The sequence below is a fragment of the Cynoglossus semilaevis genome, chromosome 8 (assembly GCF_000523025.1).
Source record: "Cynoglossus semilaevis isolate Cse_v1.0 chromosome 8, Cse_v1.0, whole genome shotgun sequence".
Lineage (NCBI taxonomy): Eukaryota > Metazoa > Chordata > Actinopteri > Pleuronectiformes > Cynoglossidae > Cynoglossus > Cynoglossus semilaevis.
This window is the reverse complement of record NC_024314.1, coordinates 14,691,049-14,709,343: the sequence shown is the minus strand read 5'-3', so window position 1 is coordinate 14,709,343 and position 18,295 is coordinate 14,691,049. Positions and strand designations below refer to the sequence as shown.

Below are 18,295 nucleotides of genomic sequence, written 5' to 3'. Positions count from 1 at the left end.
GCCGGCAGCAGCAGCAGTAACAGCAGCAGTAACAGCAGCAGCAGCAGCAGCAGCGCTCTGGTGTCAGTTATCAGGACAGAGAAAATAATTCTAGAAACTGGGCCATGGTCATGGTAAAAGGAAGTTACTGACAGCAGCCAAAACCACAGAGAGTGTCCTCCACACCACAGACAAATCACTGCTATATGACCGAATCACAGACTCCACCCTGAGAGGCTGCTGCTGACACCCACTCTGCCACAGCATTGACCTCAACTCTGCAGGGCAAAGAAACAACACATTATACCACACTGAATGAACTGGACCAAACCAAAGTCCATGGAGAAAATCAGTGATTTCTCTAACAACTGTGAGTCAACTCTGGCTCAGGTGAGGAGGGTCATGTTATAAAATGTTAACCCTGTTCACTCTGTTCTCCACAGACTCTGAAAGATGACCAAACACTACACGCCAGTGTGTCCTGCTGACAACGTCATCGTCAAGACTGAAAATGGATTTCAGTCTAAAAAACACCGATACATTCGCAAGGAAGGCAACTGTAACATTGTGTTCCGCCACGTTCCTGAGGAGTGGCTGCTGTTTGTCACCGATATCTTTACCACCCTGGTGGAGATCAGGTGGAGGGTGATGTTTTTGATCTTTGCCCTGTCCTACATCTTGTCCTGGCTTTTCTTTGGGATAATCTTCTGGATCATCGCTCTGGCTCACGGCGACATTCAAGACGAGAACATCGACCCCTGCGTCTACGAAGTGCGCAGCTTCACTGCCGCCTTCCTCTTCTCACTGGAAACACAAACCACAATTGGGTACGGTGCTAGAGGAATGTCGGAGAACTGCATGATCGCCATCATCGTGGTGACAGTGCAGGACGTCATCAGCTGCTTCATTGACACATTCGTCATCGGAATTGTTGTCTCAAAAATGGCCTCGGCTCGAAAGAGGGCGCAGACGTTGGGTTTCAGCAACTGTGCTGTCATTAACCTTCGAGACGGGTTCCTCTGCCTCTCTTGGAGGGTGGGGGATTTCAGGCGCCATCACCTGGTGGAGGGAACAGCCTGCGCTCAGTTAGTCCGCTCCATGGTGCACGCCACAGGGAAGGTGGACGTAACCTACGATGACCTGCGCATCATGCAGAAGGAGATCGCCCTGGTCACACCCACCACCATCACCCACAGGATGGAACCCGGGAGTCCATTGTACAAGATGAGCTTGGCCGATCTGCAGAAAGCCGACTTTGAGCTTGTGGTGTCCTTCACGTACACGGACGACTCCACAGGAATGCTACATCAGACTCGCAGCTCGTACACACCAGCAGAAATCCTTTGGGGTCAAGTCTTCCAGGAGATGATCAGGACCACGAAGAGGTTCCACAGGGTGGACTACAACCTGTTCAATCACACAGCCAAAGTCTTGGTTCCAGAGGTGAGTCCAGAGGTGTACGAGCATAAGAAGCAGCTGAGACCGTCTCCTCGTCACTCCCCCCGATCTTCACCCGGACTGTCGCCTCATCCTTCTCCCAGACCTTCACCAAAGCCAAAGAAGAAAAATCTTCAGGAAGGCCTACTCAAACCTCCAACTGTGATGGTGGAGCTCGTAAATGACGGCTGCCCTGATCTGAACGTGACAACGACTAAGGAAGAGAAAAGTTCTCAAGACACTCTGACGATACCCAACGACCTCAGAGGTTCAGATATCTAGAGCAGAACTGAAACATTTTTGTCTTTGGAAAAACGTCACCATCTTCACGACTTCACAATCTGTTCACCACACGTGACTTCACAGCAGTGGCACCATGTGACCGAAATCACAGGAGACCTGAAGGAATAACAACAAGTGAAACTGTCTTTCCAAGAGACTGGGTCAGAACTGTCAGAAAACATAGAATTAACTGAAATAGAATAATCTTTGTAAACATAGTTTTTTAAATCATTCTGTCAAAAAATTAAGGTTAAAGTCAAGTTCTAGCAGAGTCTCCAGTGGGTGGAGCCAGGACCCAAAACACTTTGGTGGTGGATTATTACCAGAACATAGAGGTTTATTCAAACTTCTCACGCAAACTTTATCAGTCTGAGATGTCATCGTTCATTTTTATCTAGTGTTTTTTTTAAGTGGAAATATGTTATATCTTTAATTTCTTCAAAAGTGCACAGCAGGTGGAGGATCAAAGGTGTTTCTGATTTTACTCTTCTGATATTTTTAACTCAGTGAAACATCTATTTAACCTTTTAAGACCAAATCTGTGGCATCAATTATCAATAAAGTCATGTTTAAATGTCTGGTTTTCATTGAAGCCTCCTCAAATAAAGACAGAAATAGTGGTTCTGGTCCAGAGCAGGAAGGTCACATCCGTGTCACCACACAATACCAGATGCTGCGTGGAGCTTTTATTAGCATTAGGAACTGATATTATCTTTACTTCCTGATGTCACTCAGGTACGAGATCATAATCAATGGTTGATTTTAGAGTGATTTTAGCAAAATGGGTAGTAACTGACTGTGTCGTCAGCGCCACCTGCTGATGAAAACCTCATTCTACTTCATGTTTCATGCCCAGTATCTTAGATTCCAATTTATGGAGCTCTGTATTGGACCGCTATTTCTTCTAGACAAAAAGTCAACACATCATCACAGATCCACAGATCCACAGATCCTGGGTTCCTCAGAGAGAAAATCAGTGATTTTAGCTCAGACCAAAGTCCATAGAGAAAATCAGTGATTTTAGTTCAGACCAAAGTCCATAGAGAAAATCAGTGATTTTAGTTCAGACCAAAGTCCATAGAGAAAATCAGTGATTTTAGCTCAGACCAAAGTCCATAGAGAAAATCAGTGATTTTAGCTCACAGACCAAAGTCTAAACTCTTCCTTCTCTTTGTCTCTTTGCTCCTAATCTTTAGTGATTTTTCCTCTTCCCTTCCATATCCCTCTTTCACCGCTAATTCACCTCATCCCTGACACTGAGACGTCTATATGTGTGCGTGTGTGCATGTGGGATTGTGTGTTACATCTCCACCTTGTGGTCTTCACACGCATTGAGCTGATTACTGCTGGAAATTGGGCGTGAAACACAAACAAGCACACACAGACAGTGTCACAGGTGGTCTGAGCTAAAATCAAGTGTTTCTATAAATACCCAGAGCTAAAAATAAAGTCCAGTCCACACGTTTTCAGTGTCTAATGAAATCATCTCTGCACTGGTCTTACATTTCTGCTGAGTTAAAGGTGAATTTTCAACATTTGTGTTAAGGCGACACAGCTCGGACCTGACCTACAATTATAGAACAACAGATGCACAGTCTAAACATCCATGCAGAGCAACTCGATCTGTGAGTGGAGAAAGACGGTCAGATCATCACAGCGGCTTTGATTCAGTGACTCATTCTTTCCAACAGAACACACTTTCCATACCCATTGTTAAAAAAAATCAACATACACGATGTTTATGAAAACAGCAGATATCGAAGAAATGAAACAACAGGTGGAAGTGAAACCAGAGACTGTTTTTTTTATGCTATTAAATTCTACAAACACAAAACTGATCATCATCAAAAACCTGGCTCAGCGGCTGGGAAACCAGGAGGAGAAAAATAATCACTGACATCTACAGGAAACTCAAGTTTGTTAACACATGTTTTTAAATCATAGGACACAGACGCTGATCTATGTGTTGAATTCTATCATTTACTTCTGGCCCCGGCCCCTCATGCTAAAATCAATGATTTCTCTCTGGTGTTTGGTGTCAGAGAGTTCATAAACACACCCGAGAGACCGTTATTGTCTCACTCTATTTTATTAGGAGTTTGAATCATTAAAACCTAAAGTCAAGTGTACAAGTCTGGGTTACTTGGCAGCAGAAACTGGATACTACTAGTACTAGTCCTCGGTATGCTCATACAGTACCAGCTAAGAAGCTCCTGGAGCCACTGACATGTCCTGCAGCTACAGGCTGTGATCGAACCTCTAACCTGCTCAGTTACCAGTTATACTTATGCCACTGTGTGGGTCTCAGGCCTGGTGTAGCAGCAGGGGGCGCTACAAGTGACAACGAACTCATTTAGCAGCGTTGAGAAAAAAAAGGAACTTCCTTAATTTTAAAGTGATAAATGCATCAATCATATTGATTGGATTTATTTTTGTCTCTTTCAAACCAAACAGCTAATCACAGTCCACCACCTTCTCCGCGGCTTCTATATTTCGTATTGTTCCCACTTCAGCCGCATCTCTTTAGCTCACGCACACGCTTGCACGCAAACTTGCACGCGCACTCTCCTGTCTCTCCATTGGCCAGTGGCACGGCCGCGGGGCGGGGCCGTGTCGGTGAGACCCGTTTAAAACCGCATTGAAGAAACTGAGGTAGCGAAAGAGAGGTTGGTACTGGGACAGGTTCTAGTCGGATCCTGGTTTTTGAGTCAGGTTTGTCTGCAGAGACATGAGCGTCTCTTCTTCATCATTCTGAGAGCGCGCACTAGAGCAGAGACATCCACGAGGACGCACAGGATAAAAAAGAGACCCAAACTCTGGAGTTAGATCTGAGCAAAGTCTGGATTATGACCGATGTGGATCATCCCTGAGAGACAGGTAAACCTCATCCTCATCTTCTCCACGATCTCTGAAGCTTTGTCTCACTAGTGATGCATCACTTCTTCTGCACGATTTAGCGCACAGTGTGTGTGTGTGTGTGATTGCATCAGAAGTCAGTTGCAGCAGCACCTGTTAACATTTGTCGCTGGTATTTGCTGCAGCAGTCTGGGCTCAGAGTCCACAGCCACCGCCTCCCCTCACACACTTCAGTCCACTTTTGAACAACGGTTCTGTTCTGTCAACTATTTAAGAATGTTCTAGATCAAACAGCAGTACCCGACATCAGCTGGTAATAATAATCATAATCACAATGTTGTTATTACTGGTGGGGACAGTAGTAGACAAGACAAGTCCATGGACCAACGAACGTTTTTATTTTAATATGACGTTAATTTACTTCTAACCTTTGAATGAACCTTTGTTTCTTCCCAGAAATGGCTAAAAGTGAAGCTAAAATGGAGCCACTTGGCTACAGAGCAGACCGATGTTGAGTGAACTGAGTGTACTGCTCTAGTTTAAAATATATATTGTAGCAGAAATGGTAAAACACAGGTTAACAGATGTCATTTAGAATTCCATTTGAATAAAAGTGAAAAAAATAATCAAACTGACTAAATGTTACACTGGATTTTTGCTTATTAAAAAAAGGTTTTTAGGTTTTGTTTTTATTTGACCTTAGTCATTTTATTTCATTCATTTATTTATTTTTTATTTCAACTACCAACTGTTGTCTGTGACATAAAACTGAACATCTGTGGTTCAGGAAAACAAGCCATTTCCCGCCATTTCCTTATCTATAATAATCGATAATGAGAAGAAATATCACATTAATACCTCACTGATAATGAGAAGAAATATCACATTAATAATAATGACCACAATAATAACAACTAAATTCACTATTATAATAACAGAGGCGTTGACTTTGGGACTGATTACACAGTTACTAATGTAACAAAGACCAAAAACAGGGGGAGAGAGAGTCTCCACTGGTTGATTAAGACATATGTTGCCAGGATAGTGTTGGAGGTGGAGGAAGGGGGAGGGAGCTCCTGACACCATCATTATAAAAGCAGAGCTAGAAATCCCTCAGGACTCAACCAGAGTCAACAAGCAGCTCCAGTGCAGTGACACAGTCAAACCAAACTGATCCACCGACTCACACTCTTTGTTTTTGCTGATTAAAAAAAAAAAGTCCAGGAAGGAAGGTGGACGTGTGAGTGAGTGAGTGAGTGAGTGAGGTGGAACTCATTCACACCGGGTGACGCTTTTATTTTAACTCCGTCAACTCAAGTGATGGCACAGGGACCCCTCCCTCCCCCCTTCTCTCTGTCAGCCAGTTCAGTCTCAGCTCACACTCAGTTCCTGCAGGATTTTATTTCTAAAATAACAAAATACTCATCTGAACCTCCGCTTGTGCAGTCAGAGCTTTTCGGGTTTGTGGTGCAAACATGGAGAAGGGAGAAGGTTCAGATCCCTCAGAGGAGCCAAGAGAAACAAGTAAGCCCTGAATATCAGGACCTGGAGCTGAAATATTAGATCTGGGTTTGACATAGCGGCTGTAGTTCCTCAAATCTGTAGAAGTCAGATCTTGAACTGAGACAAATGTCCAACTCTATTTGTCAGAACATCAAATTCGGTTGTGGTTCTAAGCAGCTCCTGTTTCTGTTTTTCTACCAGCAGATGATTTGGCTGAGGTCCAGTCCGACCAACACAGAGGGGTGACCACTTCCTACTGACGACCCCCGTCCAGACAGCCAGTGTGGCTGAAGAGGCCTCCTTGGGCCAGCCTCCATCCGTCATCATTTCCTCTTCAAGTTGGTCCCCCAAAAAAGTTTCAAAACTGTTTCTCCAAAGGTTTTTCCAGAAACTCAGACTCTTCTCCAAAGCCCAAGCTGCGCAGCCCTCCCAGTCTGAGGTGATGGGAAGCGTGGGAGCCAGCCGCTACAGCATTGTGTCATCAGAGGAGGACGGGATGAAGCTCGCCACCATGGCGGTGCCCAACGGCTACAACAAAAGCAAGGTGCACACCCAGCACCATCCACAGAGCAGATTCGTGAAGAAGGACGGTCACTGCAACGTGCAGTTTGTCAACGTGAGTGAGAAAGGTCAAAGGTACCTGGCGGACATCTTCACTACCTGCGTGGACATTCGCTGGAGGTGGATGTTCCTCATCTTCAGCCTGGCCTTCCTGTTGTCCTGGCTCTTCTTCGGCTGTGTTTTTTGGCTGGTTGCCATTTTCCACGGGGACCTGGAGAGTAACAGTCACAAGTGTGTCTCCAACGTGAGCAGCTTCACTGCTGCCTTTCTCTTCTCCATTGAGACACAAACCACCATTGGTTACGGCTACAGATACGTCACAGACGAGTGTCCTGCCGCCGTCTTCATGGTGGTTCTTCAGAGCATCGTGGGCTGCATTATAGACGCCTTCATCATTGGTGCGGTCATGGCAAAAATGGCCAAGCCCAAGAAAAGGAACGAAACTTTGGTTTTCAGCCACAATGCCACGGTGGCCATGAGGGACAACAAGCTTTGTCTAATGTGGCGAGTGGGCAATTTAAGGAAGAGCCACCTGGTGGAGGCCCACGTAAGGGCGCAGCTTCTGAAATCCCGCACCACCGCAGAGGGTGAGTACATCCCTCTTGACCAAATGGACATAGACGTGGGCTTTGACAGTGGCGTTGACCGAATCTTCCTGGTCTCACCGATCACCATTGTCCACGAGATCAATGAAGACAGTCCGTTCTATGACATGAGCAAACAGGACCTGGAGAACTCGGACTTTGAGATTGTGGTCATTCTAGAAGGAATGGTAGAGGCCACGGCCATGACCACACAGTGCCGCAGCTCCTACGTGGCAGGGGAGATCCTGTGGGGCTACAGGTTTGAGCCTGTGCTCTTCGAGGAGAAGAACTTCTACAAGGTGGACTACTCCAGATTCCACAAGACGTACGAGGTGCAGAGCACCCCGCTATGCAGCGCCAGAGACCTCGCAGAGAAAAAGTTCATCCTGTCCAACTCCAACTCCTTCTGCTATGAGAATGAGATGGTGTTGGACAACAAGGAGGACACGGATGAAGGAAACGGCGGGAGCGTCGGCCCCGATGGCACCCAGACCGACAACATCTCAGAGAACGAGCACAGCCAAGCCACGGTGCCGCTAGAGCCAAGGCCTCTGAGACGAGAGTCCGAAATATGACTGTCCAGACCTCTGACCTCAACTGAGAGAGAAATTTAAAAAAACAAAAAAAAAAACAAAAAAAAAACAACTAATCTCTCTGCTCCAAGAAAGGCACAAAGAGCCGAGCTGGGCCTGGAGCAGGAGACACAGAAAGGTACTGCTGTGAGGTGAAGGTTCAGGACATGTCTGAACCAGGACATCAAACATCATGACAAAACACAGCACTATGAACCACGTGCAGATGTTGCAGGATTAATTCTCCACAAAGTCCACAAAGAATGTGTTCAGGGTCTGAGGACTGCAAAGAACCAGGGGAGGGGGACAGTTAATGATGGGTCACCAGTTGACATGTCTCCGTCTGTCTGTCCAGCAGGAACACAAACTGGATTTTACACTTGTAGATTTCTGCAACAAACCTTTCTTTTCTTCACCTGAAGAACCAAAAAAGTTCCGATACATCTAAAGAACAAACAGAAGAGTTTTTCTCTGACCTTGAGCTGGTCTCAGATCAGAACCTAACTGTCTGAGTAGTTTTATTTGACAGTTACAAACTAAATCACTATTGACTGAGTGTGGAATCTAAAACCACTCACCTGTTGTTGTCCTCCTGGGCCTTCAGCAGGGGTTAAAGGTCATGGTCAGGGTTCAGGTTCAATGCTGTACTTGCTGATCTCAGAAGATGTTTGATGCTGGTCAGACTGAGGATGACATGACAAGGTCGGTCAGTATTTTAACAAAGGAGGCTCACACTGAGAGCAGAGGATGATGGGAGAATTGGAATGTTCTTAAAAGTGCTGCTAAAACGATGCTTCTGGTTTTTTGTTTTTTTTTTGGTTTTATGGTTGTTTCTTTAAAACACCAAAGAGTATTATTGTGTATTGTTATTATAATGATGGTAATAATAATTATTATTATTGTTATAAGATTATAGTCATGTGTTTTCAGATGAATAAAAACTCCAGAATAGATTTGGTACAGAGACGTAGACCCTTTATATTGACTTAATAACAAGGTTTGTGTGTACAGTTTGTAATGATTAAATAAATGATGAATATTTTCTTCACCTTCATCCTGAGCCGCCTCATCAAGCCTTAAATCTGAAGAACCCAAAAAATAGGGACGAGTAAAATAAATAAGACAAAGATTTTTGAAGCCAAATATATTTTTAAAGAGTGTTTAAAAATGTATATTTTGTCCTAAAATTCAAACTTGTGACTGGAGAATATTTTGCATCACTTTCCAGTTTGAACTGCACGTCGATGACTTTTCATTGTTTTCACTGCGTTTTGAAAGTGAAACGTGTTGGTGGAACCCATGTGTACTGTAACTACAGATGCAAACGTCTGCACACACCAATGTTTTTTAGTGCTTATTAAAAAGCTTTTAACCACAAAGCTGCATAAAGACCCCCTGGTGTAAAGAACCCCCCTCCCCCTTTTCTGTCAGTCTTCCAGAGGAACTGCTAAAATGCAGTGTGTACAGACTTTTCTATGAAGGACTCTTATTTTTAATGTGAATATTATTGTACATGATCTTGTTCTTTTTCAATAAAATGTCAAAAGAGAAACCAAAACAAATTGTTGTTGCTTTTATTAGCACAAGAAAAAAGTGTGATAACTTACTTTAAAAACACTTTTGAACGTTGGAGGTTTTACTGGATCTGCAACCTGTTTTATCATTTTAGGATTTTTTGCCGTAAAATAAAATCATAAAAACCGAGCTGAAGCTGAATTAATAAAAAATCATAAAGAAATATATTTTAAGTGTTGCTCAAGTGAATTTCATTTGAATTTCAACATTTTAATTTATATAATTCATTGATAGAAAAATCAACATACGGGACGACGATACGATGTATTGCGATATACTGTGATACTATAGGCACAAAAATATATTGAGTTTTTTTAAACAATGTAATTGTAGTAAAAGTGTCACACAATGTTGTTCCATCTTAACATCAGGTCACTAACACTGGACCAGAGAGATCGACATTTGAAATCACTACAGAAGAAATAAAAGAAAATGAACCAACACCATGATTATTTGACTGGTAATTGGTAATAAAAAAATTCATACACTGCTGTAGAATATCGGTATGGTATCGTGAAAAAAATATTTTTTTTAGTGTATTGATATTTTCTTACAGCCCTCTCAGTAATAAAGGTTTCTTCCTGTGTGATCTTCAGTCAAAGTTTTAAACAAAAAAAGGACTTAAGAACAACCCTTCACGACATCTTCAAATTGACATAAATATTTCAGTCAGACCCATGAACACCGGACACAGGAGATAAAGGCAAATGGCTCTGAAGTGATGAAAGGTCCAGACAGTCGGGGCAGGTTGGAAGCTCTGGTGGGAAAGTCAGGAGCCGGGTTCCGGTCCCACCGTTGATTATTGCTTGTATTTATTGAATTATTTTTAATGTGAAGCTGTGAACAGGAAAGGCACGCTGAGGTGACTTCCTGTCCCACATTGTTGTACAGTGAACACCGCTGTGGCCTTTTCTGCTGCCATAAACAATAACAGAATCAACAATCTTCGCAGCGCTACCCTCTGGAGGTGAACTTGTTATTTTTACACCTGTGACTCTGCACCCACACGGACCTGGGACAGAAACTACAACTGACAGAGGTCTTTAAACCCACAACCATGGTCGTTCACCCCGAACATTAATGTTCTCACATAGAACATTCATGCAGAGACTAGATTCATGATGATCTGGTTTGGGGGGGGGGTGCCTGCAGGTCACAGGATTACAACTACAGAGTACAAATGACCTGGCACATGCAGCGCAACCTTGACCTTTGCTGATACAGTGGGAGGGGAGGTTGATGGGACACCAGGGAGTTAAACGGGGGTGGTTACTCACTGTAACCCCAGACCGGCAGACGCAGGTTTTGAACTGATGGATGTTCCTCAAATTAAGCTTTCAGCTCTGGTCTCCTCTAATCTGTGGGTTGACTTTCAAAGCAGTGACACTAAGTGACCACAGGAGGCAGCAAAATAAGGTTATCAAGCATCTGAAGTTTATGACCGTATACATTTTGACTAATCTTCAAATTCAGCTTCTAATAACAAGCCTTCAGTTTGCTAATGCTATTGTTATGTAACACTCTATTTTCAGAATCAGATGTTTGGTTTAGCACTGGACAGGAACATCTCTGTGACCTCAGAGCTTTTTTGAGTTTTCTGGGTCAGAGCGCAGCGGTTTGCTCAGTAAAAACCTGGTCTGATCCTCCTATTATCTGCCTTTAAAACAGTCCAAGCAGAATGTTGGGGCAGCCACGGGGAAAAGGCCTGAAGAATGCTAACAATGCAGCCACATTGTGGCAGCAGAGTCAGGCTGTCACGCAAGGAAAGAACCTGGTGAAGAATCAATGAAGTAACTGCTGCTATCATCCTGTAACAGCAGCAGTAACAGCAGCAGTAACAGCAGTAACAGCAGTAACAGCAGCAGTAACAGCAGCAGCTACAGCAGCAGCAGTAACAGCAGCAGTAACAGCAGTAACAGCAGTAACAGCAGTAACAGCAGTAACAGCAGTAACAGCAGCAGTAACAGCAGTAACAGCAGTAACAGCAGTAACAGCAGTAACAGCAGCAGTAACAGCAGTAACAGCAGCAGTTCTGAGAGCTCACACTGTAACAGCCAATAAGAACGCTGTGCCACCAGCCCCATCATAATAATCATTGTCATCATGAGACTGCAGGCTTTGGTTAATTGACCCTGGCCTCCCTCAGTCTTTTTATAGATCCTGACACAGTCCCAGTGGGCCAGGCCAGGGTGGACCCCACAATTCCATCTGGTCCAGTCTGGACCACATCACCATTATTTCACTTGTGTCAGCATAAATAAGTTAACCATTAGAACTACACATCCTGACTAATTGCCATGGTAACGGATGACTCTACTTTCAGTCTTGGTACTGTTGAACTGCACTCCAACACATGTCACTACATCTGGTAAATCTACATCAAACACACCATGGCTGTTATGTGCACATGGTACAGTAACGTTGACCAGGTTGGACATTGGACCAGGAGCAAGTGTGGAGCCGCCACATGCCGGAGACCAAACCGTGCAGGGGTCGCCTCCTGTCTTGACCCTGTCCGACAGTGTGAAGAGTTTCTATCCTGTGGAATAAGAAGGATTACTGTGATGTCCTCCAATAACGGAGCTGCAGCTGCTCCTCCACTCTGTCACCTCCTCATCCTCTTCCTCCTCTTTTCCCTCGTGGTCCAGTTCAGGGTCGTTGGACTGTTGTTTACTGGAAGGACCATTTGTTTCTTAGTGTCCGACTGACATCACAGAGACTTAGCTTTGCTAAAAATATGGTTCTGTAGATGTAGGTTATGATGTCACACCTCTGAGTTCTTATGGGTTTAGCCTTGAGGGAGAAAGGTCAGCATCATCACTCTCTCTCACCTCCTGTTACAGAAACAGAAAGGATCTCAGCTCCACAGCTTTTCACGTGGCTTCAGTTGTCAACACGTTGTAACATGTGAGTCCAGTGCACGTCTCACACACAGCTGCTGGACGTTGGTTCTGACTCCAGAAGAACAGATGATTCATTATCAGATATCTGGTTTGAGTTGATGTTTTATTTCATTCATACCTGCCTTCATGCTTCAACCTTCAGACAAACAATGTTTCTTACATTCAATAGAACTGTCATCTTGTCCACTCTCAATGGTCGAGATGTGACATTTTTGTTTCTTGGTGGCAAAAAAGTATATTATAAAAAAATATATATAAAAAATTATATTTTTTGCCAGGACACATCAGGTGCTCAGAGTGACCTCAGTGAGCTGAAAGCACAGCTCCACACAGATGTTCCATACAGATGTTCCACACATATGTTCCACACAGATGTTCCACACATATGTTCCACACAGATGGTCGACACAGATGTTCCACACAGATGTTCCATACAGATGTTCCACACATATGTTCCACACAGATGTTCCACACATATGTTCCACACAGATGGTCCACACAGATGGTCCACACAGATGGTCGACACAGATGTTCCACACAGATGTTCAGTTCAGTTGAAGTGTTTGGATGCATTTACTGGTCAGTAAACAGGGACAGAGATAACTGAGGACACAGCGGTCACTGTGGACATGGTCTAACTGGTCCACACCAACAGACACAGGTTGTCTATTCAGAGAGACAACAACAGCTGAGGAGGGGATGGTTTTGGAAACTCAACCTCACACTGGCAACCACCGCACTATTAACACCTTCATTTTATCTGACAGCAGCAGCAACTACAACGACAAAAACAACAGCAACAACTACAACAATGACACCAACAGCAGCAGCAACTACAATGACAATAACAACAGCAACTACAACAATGACACCAACAGCAGCAGCAACTACAATGACAATAACAACAGCAACAACTACAACAAGGACAACAACAACAGCAGCAGCAGCAACTACAATGACAATAACAACAGCAACAACTACAACAAGGACAACAACAGCAGCAGCAGCAACTACAATGACAATAACAACAGCAACTACAACAATGACACCAACAGCAGCAGCAACTACAATGACAATAACAACAGCAACAACTACAACAATGACAGCAGCAACTACAACAATGACAACAACAACAGCAGCAGCAGCAGCCGCAGCAGCAACTACAGCAACAAGCAACTACAGCAACAACAACTACATTTCTATTTGGACAGTCTTGCTTGCCAACAACTAAACCACAAACCAGCTTTGCCCTGTGGTCAGTTACTGCAGTATTTATTTAGAGTTTTTTTGTTCAGTTTCAGTGTCAAGGTCAGTCTGTAGACTGTATCTAATCTATGTAAAATACAACATCTGAGTAGACCTGAGAAAATAGATGAGATTGTGTGTGTGTGTATGTGAGAGCGTGTGTGTGCGTGTGTGTCTGTACACAGGCAACGGTGCATACACCAGAGATGTGACAACCTGGAGTCACTATGGACACAGAGCCTGCAGTGAGATGATGCTAATGACCAACAGCGTCATCTTTGGGTCTCTACGCTGCCCCCCGGGGAGCAGGTGGTGAAAGAACAGAGAGTGAAGAATACATGTATCCCACAGTAAAACCAGGTCTGTTACTAACACTCGGTCACACACTCTCACAGCCTCTAAGTACTGTTTCAGATGTGTGTCATGATGCTACTGTTTGCTACTGCAGAGCTTTGTCCATGCCATTCTGCACAACCACATGTAGAGAGCTAAAGGTTAGCCTATGAATGGCTAACATTAGCAGAAACAATCAGTAAAATTAGGAATAACTACAGTTTCTAATAAATTAACTTTAAATCATGATGTGGGTGTGATAGAACTGTTGTGATAGAGATGTTCCGAACAGTCGGTTATCCTCACAATTTCACAGCAGAAAAACAACATAAAGTGCTCTGAATAGAGCTTTTGATTTTACATCAGTCCCTGCTGGAGGAACAGTTAGGAACAGGAGAGAACAGGAGTGGATCAGAACAAGAGTGGACCAGCCCGACTCCACTGATGCTCTCCTGACTCAGTGTGTCCACAACAACAGTGCAGGGCTGATTAATGCTGACAGGAGCAGCCATTTTATGGAAGCTAATGATGCTACGTGTGTGTGTCTTGTCCTGATGTGAGGTGTCAGTAAACACATTTTCAAAAGTGAGTGAACCTGAGTGCAGTTACACTTTAACCACATTAGCCTCCACTGACTGTCGCAGAGACACAATGTCAAAGTCCGACTCTGAGCCACATTAAACCAGATCACCAGATCTCAATTTATAACAGTTTCCATCTCCTCATTTAATCTTCATGAATAAACCTCAGGCTAATTGTGGTCAGGAGCAGATAGATGGAGCATTCATGTGAAATAATATAAATTACATGTAAAAGTCATGCATAAAGGATAAAATGCTTTTAGCATTTTCTACACCATCTATTGGGGAATGATAATATATATAAATTATATAATTTGGCGGGCCGGATTGAAAAGCTGAACGGGCCGCATCTGGCCCCCGGGCCTTAGTTTGCCCATGCCTGGTTCAGAGCATAGTCCATAGAGAAAATCAGTGATGTTAGCTCAGACCTCCTACTAAAACTAAAAATGGAAATAATTCAAATTCACTGACAAACAAACTGTGGATCAAATTCAAGGTGAAAATTAGAAATCAGATTTAGCAAGCTAGATAGATAGATGTACTTTATTGATCCCAGGCTGTAAACAGGTGGTTAAAATACTCACACCACATCATGTCCTAGTAACACAGAACTAAAATTTGTTTAATTTTTTTAACTCCATTGTCGGGGTTTAGGTACAGGCCCTAACAGTGTTTGTGTTTGGAGTTTCTGCTCAGTCATGGAGAAGAGAGCATGACTGACAATTACAGGAAGACCAGGAGGAGGAGTCAGGGGTGAGTGAGGGCAGCCTCACTAACCTTAATAAAAAAACACTGAAGATGAAAACGTGATTATCAGTCCTTGACAGTAGTACGGGGCTGTGTACTACTGTGTAGGGCTGTGTAACAGCAGCAGCAGCAGCAGCAGCAGCAGCAGTAGTGGCAGCAGTAGTGGCAACATTCCAAAGAAATGTGTAGACCAGTCTCCAAACAGACACCCAGCCCTCCACACACTTTCACCCGTCCGTCACACACCCGATCCACCGCTCCCCTCCTCTCTCAGCTGTTTGACAGGAGAAGCGTGACAGCTGGACGCAGGAGTGTGCACGCTCAGAGAGCTCAGGAGGAGGGGGAAGCACAATGAACTATGGGAAATCCCAGCAGCGTGAGGTTGTAGTGATGATGGTGAGAGACACTTATCTATCAGTTATCACCACAGTGTCACTGGGAAGACTGGTAGCATTTTAGCTAACTATCAGCTATGTTACCCTTAAACAATAGTCCCAGAAACTACAAAGACCAGAGATGGTTCAGATCCATCGTTTGTGAACCTCTGTACTGCTCTGTGATGGTATGAAGCATCAGAGTACACACTGTACTCTTTTACACAGCCAGAAACCAAATAAAAACACTACAAAAAGCACAAACAGGTCAAATGTCATGAGATCTGGAGAACATTGTGAGTGTTCTCCAAACTTTTAACAACTCCATTTGAACTTTTCACTCTCTTAAGTTATTATCTTTCTGCAGCTTCCCCACAACAGTATTAAAAAAACTTGGAGGTGGCGTGAGTTTCGGGTAAGGTTTGGCCACTCTCATCTTCCATGAGGCATTTGGGGGGCCTTGGATATTTCCATGCTGGACAGCTGTGTGTCTAAATATACAGAGGGACTTCCTCCTTTCAGGAAAAAGATATAAAGAAGGGCCGGATTCAGACCCTCCTATAAATTTCCTGTAGCGGTGTCCCTGCTCAGTGACTGAAGACAAACGCGGAGTAAACACAGAGCTGGAGGTCCTCAGGGTCAGAGGTCACTGGTTTATTGTTATTTATAAGGCTGTGTCCGGTCCTGGCCTTACAGTCCTACTGTCAGACTGGTGATCCCCCGTCTCACTCGTCTCACCCTGCAGGCTGCCTGCACCTGTCTGACATTCCTTCACTCACAGCTGACAAATGTCCATCTCATGGAACATGGTGAATCTGCACCAACATCAGTTGTGATCAATGGGTTTAAAGGCTGGTGTAACTGGAAATCAAAAACCAGGACTTTTGGTTGCACAAAAAAATGACAAAAACCCCTAAAGCACCTCCAGCTGGCAGCCATGTTTGAAATGAGCAGGTGGGGGTCACAGTGTGGCCTGTGTACCTTGTACAAGCCCACATCAATACTGCTGATGATTTATTAGCCAAAAAAACTCCTTTCTGGAGCCTTAAGAATACTCTGTACAACCTGTGACCTTAGGTTCAGAGATATTTCTGACCTTTGGCCTTCTCATACAGTATTTCTCCATTACACACTCACGCTCCATTTTTTTTGATGCATTGAAATGAATGGTGTGAACGAGGAGCAGAAGGTCGCTCCGAGGGGAAACTATGGAGAGGTGTCAATGAGAGCCCTGTGACGCCTCATCCCGGCAGCGAGGACAATAGGTGGAACCAGCTGCTGCTGGAGTCGCTGTGACAACAGTGGAAGAGCTGCTCCAGCCGGACGCTCGACCTACGTCAGCTCTCTCACTCTTTAATCACAGCACGGCCTTCTGTGCATCACTCCGCCACTACTCAAGGTAGTCCATGGTTTACAAAGCACATGCAACAAAGTCGGGCTACGATACAAGGTCAACACTTGAGCTGCACGCTCTTCACAAACAAGTTCACCTACAACAAGTGTTTGACGGATATGGAGCAAAGACCTGAGACTTTCAACTGCTGCGGGCTTCAACTGCCTAACATAACAATACAACAAAAGATGATGATGTCATTAGTTTAGCTTCCTTTCAGTTCTTTAACTCATGGAAGATGTGTGTGTTGAAGAGAACTGTTCAGAAGCCTGCACCAAACAATAAGGTCAGATCCCAGCAGGAACCCTTGACAAAATCTGAATTACGTTCAAATTCTAAAGCAGGATTTCAAGAGAAAAATGGTGTGTTAGCCCAAATATAGTTTATATTTTAATAGCCAGAAATGAAAAAGAGACAAAGAGCCAGACAATCAAAAATTCTAATGACAATTTAAAGAAGAGTAATGTTCTTGACCTCAATGGTTCCAGGTGTTTGGGCAAAAAATTATAATCATGAAAAATATAATTATAAAATTCTAATTCTGAAAAAACTAACAGAAATGAACCAATTAATAAAATTACTGTGCTCTAGTCAAAGCTCAGATACAGTATCTCCCATAATTCATAGCAGTGGTGGTGGTACAGCAGCAGCTGTTTCTGTCACAGGTACCAAACTCAGTGCTCCACCTTTTCTGTCCTGAGGTCGATTCAAAAATAACAGAGCTGGTGCACATAAAGACACTGGGCAGCTCGGGTTTCCCCGGTTTGGGTTTCTCCCTCTTGGCCTATCAACGGGTTGATGCCCATTAAAGAGTCCCTGATGGGAATCAGGGAAAATTTAAACCCCCAGCTGCAGTTTTCCACGTCTGCAGCGAGAGCTGGGATGGATGGTGGAGCGGAGCTGCATCATATTTTTACACCTCTCCATCTGTCACTAGTGAATATTTAGAGAAAGGTCAGGTTTGTCTTTGGGTGTTTGAACAGTGAAAGACAAAGTGGGTTGAGTTCGGTCCCTGAACAGGTCTTCTTTCTGGGTAGGGTTGGACTTTGACCAAGGACTAGGTCAACAGTTCATGATCTTCACTGACAGAACTTCTAAGTGCAGCCATGTCACTGCTGTTAGGAAACACCATGGTCCTAGTGACATCATCAACAAATGAACTCCATCTCACATTGCAATGATTTGCTCTCGTAGTGCAAACTGACAGGACTGGGGAAGGAACACGTACAGACCCATGGTTCTGAGTTTGAACAGGGTGGAAACCTGTTTGTCTAAAAACATCAGGATATGGACATGTCCAAACAACCAACAAAAATGAGTCTGAGAACTTTCAGTTCAAATCAACTTCATATCATGTTCAAACAAACCAC

General features: G+C 43.9%; 2 protein-coding genes and 1 long non-coding RNA gene across 14 annotated transcripts in view; 2 read left to right on the top strand and 1 right to left on the bottom strand.

Moving 5' to 3' along the window:
• The window catches only part of kcnj16a (potassium inwardly rectifying channel subfamily J member 16a), a 13,846-nt gene extending 11,572 nt beyond the window's left edge, over nucleotides 1-2,274 (top strand). For 3 of the 4 annotated variants that reach the window (XM_025057597.1, XM_025057596.1, XM_008314925.3), the window contains one exon: nucleotides 423-2,274. In XM_025057597.1, coding sequence (XP_024913365.1) covers nucleotides 433-1,698 — 1,266 coding nt within the window. In that variant the 5' untranslated portion in view covers nucleotides 423-432 and the 3' untranslated portion in view covers nucleotides 1,699-2,274. Of the gene's footprint in view, nucleotides 1-83; nucleotides 350-422 lie in introns of those variants that run through there. The other variant, XM_008314927.3, reaches the window with a different exon arrangement.
• Nucleotides 1-18,295, bottom strand: part of LOC103382218 (uncharacterized) — a 47,682-nt gene that overhangs the window by 26,278 nt on the left and 3,109 nt on the right. For 7 of the 8 annotated variants that reach the window (XR_001760416.2, XR_003050306.1, XR_003050310.1 and 4 more), the window contains exon 1: nucleotides 8,353-9,326. This is a non-coding gene — a long non-coding RNA (uncharacterized LOC103382218). Of the gene's footprint in view, nucleotides 1-8,352; nucleotides 9,327-18,295 lie in introns of those variants that run through there. The other variant, XR_003050312.1, reaches the window with a different exon arrangement.
• On the top strand, nucleotides 4,350-7,865 carry kcnj2a (potassium inwardly rectifying channel subfamily J member 2a). Of its 2 annotated transcripts, none has more exons than XM_008314929.3 (2): nucleotides 4,350-4,575; nucleotides 6,262-7,865. In XM_008314929.3, the coding sequence occupies exon 2, from the start codon at nucleotides 6,500-6,502 to the stop codon at nucleotides 7,775-7,777; it is 1,278 nt and encodes a 425-aa protein (XP_008313151.1). In that variant the 5' UTR covers nucleotides 4,350-4,575; nucleotides 6,262-6,499; the 3' UTR covers nucleotides 7,778-7,865. The 2 variants fall into 2 exon arrangements, with proteins under 2 accessions (XP_008313151.1, XP_008313150.1); XM_008314928.3 differs by having other exon boundaries at nucleotides 4,351-4,575; nucleotides 6,259-7,865.

Coding starts and splice junctions, on each gene's coding strand:
- kcnj2a (XM_008314929.3), top strand. CDS start 6,500: ATGGGAAGCGTGGGAGCCAGCCGCTACAGCATTGTGTCATCAGAGGAG.